This window comes from Paramisgurnus dabryanus, chromosome 23 (genome assembly GCF_030506205.2).
Source record: "Paramisgurnus dabryanus chromosome 23, PD_genome_1.1, whole genome shotgun sequence".
In the NCBI taxonomy this organism is placed as follows: domain Eukaryota; kingdom Metazoa; phylum Chordata; class Actinopteri; order Cypriniformes; family Cobitidae; genus Paramisgurnus; species Paramisgurnus dabryanus.
This window is the reverse complement of record NC_133359.1, coordinates 2,893,958-2,903,183: the sequence shown is the minus strand read 5'-3', so window position 1 is coordinate 2,903,183 and position 9,226 is coordinate 2,893,958. Positions and strand designations below refer to the sequence as shown.

General features: G+C 40.2%; 1 protein-coding gene across 2 annotated transcripts; it reads left to right on the top strand.

Moving 5' to 3' along the window:
• The first annotated feature begins 592 nt into the window (after positions 1 to 592).
• On the top strand, positions 593 to 8,866 carry hdhd5 (haloacid dehalogenase like hydrolase domain containing 5). Of its 2 annotated transcripts, none has more exons than XM_065277439.1 (8): positions 593 to 699; positions 1,951 to 2,154; positions 2,278 to 2,390; positions 4,547 to 4,640; positions 4,741 to 4,774; positions 4,854 to 5,028; positions 5,118 to 5,306; positions 7,569 to 8,866. In XM_065277439.1, the coding sequence occupies exons 1-8, from the start codon at positions 697 to 699 to the stop codon at positions 7,969 to 7,971; spliced, it is 1,215 nt and encodes a 404-aa protein (XP_065133511.1). In that variant the 5' UTR covers positions 593 to 696; the 3' UTR covers positions 7,972 to 8,866. The 2 variants fall into 2 exon arrangements, with proteins under 2 accessions (XP_065133511.1, XP_065133510.1); XM_065277438.2 differs by having other exon boundaries at positions 617 to 930.
• Positions 8,867 to 9,226: the final 360 nt, after the last annotated feature.

Here is a 9,226-nt window from a genome sequence, read left to right as displayed (position 1 = left end):
TTATTCCTTACTTTAGTATGTAGTGAAGTAAAAAATTTCTCAAGACAAACACACTGATAAAGTACAGATGCTTGGAAAATGTAAGTGTCCACCTCTGATAACAAGGTTGTTAATTTGGGTTTATTTCAATGACAATAAATTACTCATTCATACATTAAAATCATTTTGCTTTAAGCTTGATTTTAATATTCAGCTATTAGAAATATTTAAGCAGTGTTCAGCTCGAGCAGCTCGAGATTTCCGGGTTGTGACATCGGCGTGTGTTGAAACCTAAGTGGACAGCCGACAGGTGTTTTAGATTTCAAAACACACCGGTGTCACAACCCGGAAATTTAGAGCTGCTCCGACTCCGGGGCGAGTCTTGTGCAACTCCTTGCTGCGTAGAATATGCGCAAATATTAGACGTGTTCGACTTCATGCGGGGCCGGAAAAGCAGACAGGCGGATGATATGACGTCAAGATCCCGCGAGAACGATTCGAGAAACCATACAGAGAAGTCTAAAATCGAATCGCTCTCGCGGGATCTTTACGTCATATCATCCGCCTGTCAGTTCTTGTCGCGCCGCATCAAGTGGCATGACGTCACTTCTGCCGTTTCCACACTACTGCTGACATAGCGTAAACACCTCATATGAGGATTGATTTGGAAAGAGCAGCACACGGATCAACAGCATTGGCTTGTTGCACTAGAAAAACATGGTTGGTGGTTATTGACGGCATGCGAGCTAATGGTTAGCAGTACTAAAGTGGTTATGCTTGGGTCAGTGTAGAAATCACTGTTTCGTTTCCCCATCTCTGTGCTGTACGAGGATGGCCGAGATGTTTTCTCGTTTGAACGTGTTTAAGCTTGCATGGAGCGGCATGAAATCGAGCAGGAAAATGACGAATCGTGCTGCTAATTCTGCGCAGATGATACGCCGCTACAGCACAGTGAGTTCACGCGTTTTATTAATATTTACTAAGAAACCGTCATTAGGAAACATAAGCCAGTATAAACGATCTAGCAGAAAGAGCAGACATAACAGGGCTTATGTTTTCATGAGTATGGGGTCATGTGTTTGTGTGATTTTCAGTGTAAACATTTAGTAACGTTAAGCTGCCTACATAGATAGCATTTTTGGTTGCACGCGCCTGAAATGACAAACATTGCTGTATGCGCTCAATATGAGGCTCACATACGAGCCTAACATTTGTGATCTAGGTAGGCAGCTTTTCAGATATTGAAACAGGCTAACAATAGGAATCATTAAAGCATTGAATACACGTGAACTTTAACCTATAATTCTTTGCCATGTCCTGTTTCCCTAAATAACACAAGGGGTTGTAGTCAAAGTTTCACTTTTCTTTTGCACGAAATGAAAGGGCAAAGTGTATAGGGGTGTGTTGTTTCAAAACAATCATAAATCACTTTGAGGTGGTGTTGTTAAAGGGGACATATCAACCCAGTAACTTAGTTTTGGTAAACCATTCTCTTCAAACATGTGAAAAAATATGCTTGTTTGAGATGAGCAAATTCTGCGCAGAATTGATCACCGGTGATCGTGCGATATGAAAGCCGGTTAAAAAAGTGTCTGAGTTACGTCTGACTTGTTCTGATGTCACGCGGCTTCGAAACATTTACGAATCTTTTATTTCGAATCATTGGTTCGGGGCATGTTTCAAAAGTTTGGTTTACCGAAACTTTAAAAGGACACACCCCAAAACGGCACATTTTGGGGATACCAAATATTTGTTTTACATCTTAAAAAAGTCTTGTTGTAAAGTTCTGGGTTGGTAACTAAAACATTGTAGGTTCAGTCCATCATCATCCTCATTGTGTCTTAAGGTTGACATCAAGTTTCTCCAAATAGACTTGTATTCAAGTGTTTAATGATCACTACCTACTACTAAAACTTGCCGTTATATTTGCTTTGCGGACAATGAAATTATTCGTACCATGTGTGTTAACAGGAGCACGGTTTATTTGGGTTTCTCTTTGACATCGATGGAGTATTGGTACGCGGACGGACGCCCATTCCTGCTGCTAAACAGTGTTTCAGAAACCTGGTGGGTAGGAATGGAAACTACAAGGTTCCTGTGGTGTTTGTGACAAATGCGGGGAACAGTATGCGAGAAACCAAAGCAGAACAGCTTTCTCATCTTCTGGAGGTGGATGTGAGTCTCATTTGATGGCGCGTATTTACACCTATCAGATTGCCTTTGCTTATTTTAATATTATACTACGGTACTTTATGCATTACAATTTTTAGGATGTGTGTTTTTGATCTCTTCAAACAGGTGTCACCAGACCAGGTCATGTTGTCTCACAGTCCTCTGCGGATTTTTACTCAGTTTCACGACATGTGCGTCCTGGTGTCTGGACAGGGACCCATTGTGGAAGTCGCACAGAAGTATCCTTATCTCCTCAGTTTACATTCAAGTTTATCGTGATGGATCGTCATGGTAACACATCTAGGGTTGCAAATGGGTGAAAAGTTTTCGATAACTTTCCATGGGAACAATTTTGGAAATATTCCAAATTGGAAACTTCACAGGAACTTATGGGAATTATTTGGAAATTTGGTGAAATTAATTTAAACTATATCCAGTGTTGGGGGTAACGCATTATAAGTAACGTGCATTATGTAAGAATATGACTTTTCTAAAGTAACGAGTAAAGTAACACATTACTTCATAAATGTACACATTAACATTTGAGTTATTTTTTTCAAAAAAGTTATGCAAGTTACTTTTTTAGTTTAATTTGATTTAAAAAATATGTACTGAATTAAACATAGTCACATTATTCACTCTATGCGTACACGCCTGTTTGGAAACAGTTTGAGTCAGAAACTGAGATGGCAGGCCAGAGCTCGACATTTTTGTGATGAAATATGCAATTTCTGAATGCAGACCTTTTTAGTCATAAAACACCTGCAAGGCTTGAAAGAGATCAAGCCTCAGTCAAGAAAAAGTAACGCAAAAGTAACTAAAAAGTAACGTAAGCATAACTTTCCATGAAAAGTAACTAAGTAACACAATTAGTTTTTTTAGTTTTTTGAGAGTAGCTTAATATTGTAATGCATTACTTTTAAAAGTCACTTTTCCCAACACTGACTATATCATATACATAAAAAAATATTTTGTTTGGTTTATTTATAAATAAGCTGACATGCATGCAAGGTAATACAAATTTGAAAGAATCCTGATACTTGCGCTTATCAAGTGTGGATTTATTTGATTGAAAATCCTTTAAAAAAATCAAAAAAACTTTTTGCTTGTGACTGAGGAATGTGCAGGGTAGAAATTTAACTAAATTTGCATTAAATCTAGTTTTTCTAAACTATCTTTAAATTTCCTGTTATAGGCAACTCTGCATTTTCTTATCAAATTCCCAGTTTATTCCCATTAATTCTCGGTTATTCCCATATATTCCTGATAATTCCCATGGAACATTTCCAGCCTTGAAAATTTTTGAGAATTTTGCAATCCTAAAAACACATCATGCATGCTATTGCATCGATGGGCCTAAACAGATAAACAGTTCAAACAACTGGATATTCCTCCTAGAAATTATAGGAGGGATCTGCACAACATTTAGAGACAAAAATATCCGGCTAGGTCAGGTGGCCTTTCCGTGTGGAGTTTGCATGTTCTCTCTGTGTCACCGTGGGTTTACGCCGGGTACTCCGGTTTCCTCCCACAAGCCAAAAACATGCAGGTTAGGCAAATTGGAGATACCAAATTGTCCCTCCCCAACCTGTGTCTGGATTAACTTGTCTGAATAAAACTGGATTGACTTGATTGTATGGATTGACCGGGTCTCCCATGAATATAGCCATGGATGCTGGAATAGCGTAGAATAAATAAAGTACCCCAAAAAAATATCATAATAAGCACCTGCATCATAATAAGCATCATGCAATCCTATTGAAAACGTAAAAATCTTGATGTTGAAGATGTTGATAACTATTACACTTTTAGGGTTGTAAAGTAGCCTGGTTAGACAGACCTACATCAAGATGTAAGGTCTGGCAACTCTTCACACAAACGGCTCAATGCAAGGGGCGGGATATAAGGTTGTCCCTCAAAATGCCTCTGCACGCAATAGGATAGCGCTATGACCAATCAGAGCAACGAAGAACGAAGTTTTCAAGTAGGAACCGTCGCAGCTCTGTCGTCATCATGTTAAGCCCGCCCCACAGACGCTACACACGATGTGATTGGCCTGACCAAATTTTGGTTTTTGGAGCTATTAAGTGTATTGTGAGTGCCTAGACTAAACCCTGGCAGCAAATATATTTTGCGGCCGCTAGGGTGCGTCTAGATTTCTAGGCTAGTTGTAAAGCTGAGGAAATTTGGAAATATTCCAAGTTTGAAACTTAAGGAATTAAAGGAAGTTATTTGTAAATTGTGGGTAATTTATACAAACAGACAGTATCACTTCCTTGACATCTGACTCATTTGCCACCCTACACATCATATGATCTCAACATGTCATATCATAGAATATGTGTTTTTACGTTCTCCTTTATATGTAGTTAATCCTTGACAAAAGAAACTCCAGTGTAGGTTTTAAGAACGTTGTGACCATTGACATGCTACGGGAAGCTTATCCTCTCTTGGACACGGTGGATCACAATCGCAGACCCAAAGAATTGGTGAGGAGAAATATTTCTAATAATATACATCACTGGTAGTGTTTATCTTTACTTTGAGGTTTCTGCTCACTGACTTTATGATGTACACATTATGTCACAGAATCCCCCATCTAAGTATTTACCGCCAGTTGAAGGTAAGTCAACCCACTGCTTCACTTTCTTTACTAACGCTTTGTTTTGTCTGTCTGATCTGTAATGTGCCTGTAATTTCAGCCGTAGTCCTGTTTGGTGAGCCTGTCAGGTGGGAGACCAACTTACAACTGATTACTGATGTGCTCTTGACCAATGGGAGGCCGGGAGACCCTGTGACATCACTGAATTACCCTCACATCCCCGTACTGGCCTGTAATATGGATCTGCTGTGGATGGCCGAGGCAAAGAACCCACGGTTAGTAGTGGTAACGCTCGGTTATTTAAATTCAATGTATATACATATAGAAGATGAGGACTGATGACCACTTTTGTTTCTATCATTAGATTTGGTCACGGCATGTTTCTCGTCTGTCTGGAGAATATCTATAAGAAAATAACCGGCTGTGAGCTAAAATATGAAGCTCTTATTGGAAAACCCAGTGTGGTGACTTACAACTACGCAGAGGTGCTCATCAGAGAACAGGCAAAAAAGTTGGGCTGGACCCAACCTGTTGAAAGACTTTATGCCATTGGGTGAGTCTTTATACTGTATGTCGACCTTTTGACCGTATTTCATTGCTTTGGGTCATATGACGCGTGTGTAATGTACGGTTCACACCAGACGTGGTAGTAGTGGTTTACATGTTAAGTCAATGCAAAGACGCGATTAGGCATTGCGTGGCGCGGAAGACGTGTGGTGCGCAAATTGAGGTTTTCCGCGGGAAACGCGCAAGTTGAAAAATTGAACTTTGGAAGATTAGGACCTTCAGGACCTTGCCATAGTAGTGACATGATTACAGGAAGCGAGTGGAGTCTCAGCTGAGTCGCAGAAGCCCCTCCCATCTTCTGTCTGCTTGCTGCCTGTCCGCTGATCAAACTGTAAAAACGCGATCTCTGAAGACAGTCTAGGCTTCACAAACTGCAATAAAAACAAAGTGGCCAAACCTAGCACCACGAAACATAACAAAGTGTTCCAGCCAATAAACGACAAGAAGGTTTTGGGGGGGTGGGCGCGTTCATGAAAGCACGGAAGGGAGGGGGAGGAGTTAGCTACGCTCCGTTTGTTTGAAAACAGTTCAAACATTAAAAAAAAGTGACGTCTCTCAGATTCCCTTAGAGCGCCTTTAAGGCCCTGTTTATACCTGGTAGCGTTTTGGTTGATTGGATCACAGATGGACGAGAGAGACACATTCACGTTTACAGCTGGTTTTATAATCCGTCTCTTTTGTCCACTTTCAATGGCTTCTGTCCTGATGGGTTTAAGTTGACGCGCACTAATATTATGTCAGAGTACCACTGTTTGTGTTGTTAGTTAACATAATGCACAACGTTTTGTACATGTATACAATAATTGATGAAATGAGCTCACCAAACTTTCACACACTTCAAAATGAAACAAAAAGTAAAGAGGGGCAGAGCACATGGTTTTGTTTTTGCAGTGGTAGTCGAAAGACCGCACTAAACACTGGTTATGTTTATGTGCAAAAAATATATAAAGGTTTAGACAGTACAGTTTACATATGCCTTAAACATTGCAATCTGATTGAAATGTGTGTTTACATGTACGTTCTGTATAATCCCAACCAAACGTCTGTGCAAGTGCACAGCCAGGGTTGCCAGATTTGCATTTCAAAACCTTTCCAATAGACATTCAAAACTAGACCAAAAGCATCCCAATGACTATGAGTTTTTTGTGATTGTTGCGACCAAAAATCCTTGATCTTGCGGCACGTTTTTTTAAAAATGTGATGGAATATGCGGGATATTAATGGAATTTGATGTGATAACATTGAGAGAACTTGCAAAATTATTTGCAGATTTTCAATAATTACGTCACTTCCTAACGTTCCCATGGCAACAGGGGACATGGCTGTGCTTGTGTAAAGTAAATGCATAATTTTTTAACTTTCTGCTAAGATATATGCGAGGATTATGAAATCATGCAAGCCCTGCATATTTTGCGTGCAGAAATCTACAATTTTCAATTTTGCAGCGTATTTGAAAAAATGCGCCCCCCCCGCTTAAATATGTGGACTTTGGTTGATAATGCATTGAATTATGCGATGGCATAATCACGTTTTTCTGGAGGGACTGAATAACTTGTAAATGAAATCCTGTCATCTTTAATCCGCAGAAAAAAATCAACTGGCTGAAACAGTTTAAAATTGCCCAAATCTGACCAAAAAGCAGAGGACTTGGCAATGCAGTGCATAGCATCTCTCTTTAAGTTCATGCTTTGTCTTATGCTGCGTTCAGACCAGCCGCGGTAGAGGCGTCAAGCGCGAGTGATTTCAATGTTGTTAAGTCAATGTAAAGACGCATTGATGCGCGTCTAGAGGTCTCCCGGCACATTGAGGCATTTAGCGCGGCGCGTCTAGAAATCTGCCTCATCCGCGGGTCTAAAGCGTTGCCACAGGAAACGTGCGAGTTGAAAAATTTGTACTTTGGCAGAAAAATGCTCCGCATTAACCAATCAGGAGCTTGCTCTAGTAGTGATGTGACTACATGAAGCAACTGGAATCGCAGAAGCCCCTTCCATGATGCGAATTTCCACGTGAATGTCTCAATGACTAGAATTTCACATGTGAATGAAGTGAGTAAAGTCAAAATGTTCAAGCAGCAAACTAAACACGGTAGATGTGAATTTGACGCCTTTTATAAACTGTTAATGGTATGAAACTTTAACTTTTATTTTATTTTAATGTTTCAAGTTTTGTTTTGTCTTTTCACATTGTTCGGCACTTTGTTCAGCCTCAGGTTGTTAAAAAATATGCTTACAAATTGTTTCTCTCATAGTGACAACCCCATGACAGACATATACGGTGCAAACCTCTACAACCGTTACCTCAAAGCCATGAGTCGCACCCGTGCCCAGGCGCAAGCCCACAGCAGCCCATCCGGCCTCCAGTATGAAGTGATTGACGATGTCAAACGCTCTGGAGAGATCTCCGTCGGAGGTTCGTTCGAGGAACGTTTGCCCGAGGGCTGCACCTCTATCCTGGTCTGCACGGGCGTCTACAGCCACGAACAGCAGGATGTGCCGTCTGACCCTGACGCGACGGTCACGGAGCAGCATATTTTTCACGGTCACCGGGACTTTCGATTTGATCCCAGCCTGACCCAGCCGTCCTTCATTGTCCAAGACGTTCGGGAAGCAGTGGAGCAGGTTTTTCAGTTAGAAGGTTGGCCGCTAGAATAAATCCACTTCTGTTGGTCTACACCAGATGCGATCGCTGCGAGGTGACGTGTCGAAATTATATAATAATCAGTGTGTCTGCCAATGCTGGAAGCATCGAGTTGATACCACATCTTAATTTGGAATCTTTGCATTTCTAATTTAAAAAAAATATTTTACTTGTCTATCTTAAAGTTTGACTTATTTTTTATTTGATAAATATTTAAATCCATTGATGATTCGGTCTTTGGCCTTTTATAGTTGAAATGTTTTGTTTTTAATTGCTTGTATTGTTTTTATGCAAGTTATTTTTCTTGAAAACAAATAAAATTTTACAATTGACATTTTTTGACGTATCTTTGTTTAGCTGTCACGTGCAGCTTCAGTGGCCAGTAAACATAGAGAGATTACGTGAGGCTTTGACGCTTCCAGTATCGACAATCTCAAGTCGACGCGTGCCGTTCGCATCTGTCGTAGACTCTGTCCCATATGATGCCTTCAGATTCAGAGGGCTGATTTACATGCCACATTAGTCAGTTGTTTAAATTGTTGGTAAAATTATTTTGTCACGTTAAATGCATTGCTACTTTTTTTTGTTTTGAGTCTTACATCTTGTAAGCTTCAAACGTGAATCTCACATGATCTTAGAGTTAGGATGCATCCCCAAGCACTCTCTTAGTTATGAAAGTGACGTGACTGTCAAGTACGGCAGCTTATACCCGACAAGTGACCTCTGCATTTAACACATCCCAGTAAGAAGGGAATAAACACAGAGCTATCACTGCACCTGGGGAACATTTGGGGAAAGATGCTTTGCTCAGGGGCACCATTGTTGCAACCTGTCAGCCGTGAGACTCCAACCAGCGACCTTTGGGTTACAAACTGACTCTAACCATTAGGCAACAACTGGTAGTTAAAATTTTTTGCCAATGCCATCAGGTCAAACAAAGCTTTGCAGAAACTTCAGATGGTGCATGAAGTTAACGCAACACTACCTTATTGTACCAAGAACAGATTTTCTGTCATTATTTACTCTCACCTTCATGTCGATGCTGTATCACTTTTTCAGGTCTGTGCTCTCCATGAACACTCCAAAACCTGTGTTGTGTTTTTGTTTTTACTTTGTTAGATATAGATTTTAACACTTTCCCCTATAATACACAGTCTGTTTTTAACAGATCATTCATTTATACATGTGTGACCTATTGCAGAATAAATGTCCCAAATAAGTTTACTGTAGTATTGTTGTACTTGTATACTTGTTTACAGAATTAATTTA

Coding starts and splice junctions, on each gene's coding strand:
- hdhd5 (XM_065277438.2), top strand. CDS start 811: ATGGCCGAGATGTTTTCTCGTTTGAACGTGTTTAAGCTTGCATGGAGC. Junction 2,155..2,277: donor CTCATCTTCTGGAGGTGGAT/GTGAGTCTCATT, acceptor CTCTTCAAACAG/GTGTCACCAGACCAGGTCAT. Junction 4,641..4,740: donor ATCGCAGACCCAAAGAATTG/GTGAGGAGAAAT, acceptor ATTATGTCACAG/AATCCCCCATCTAAGTATTT.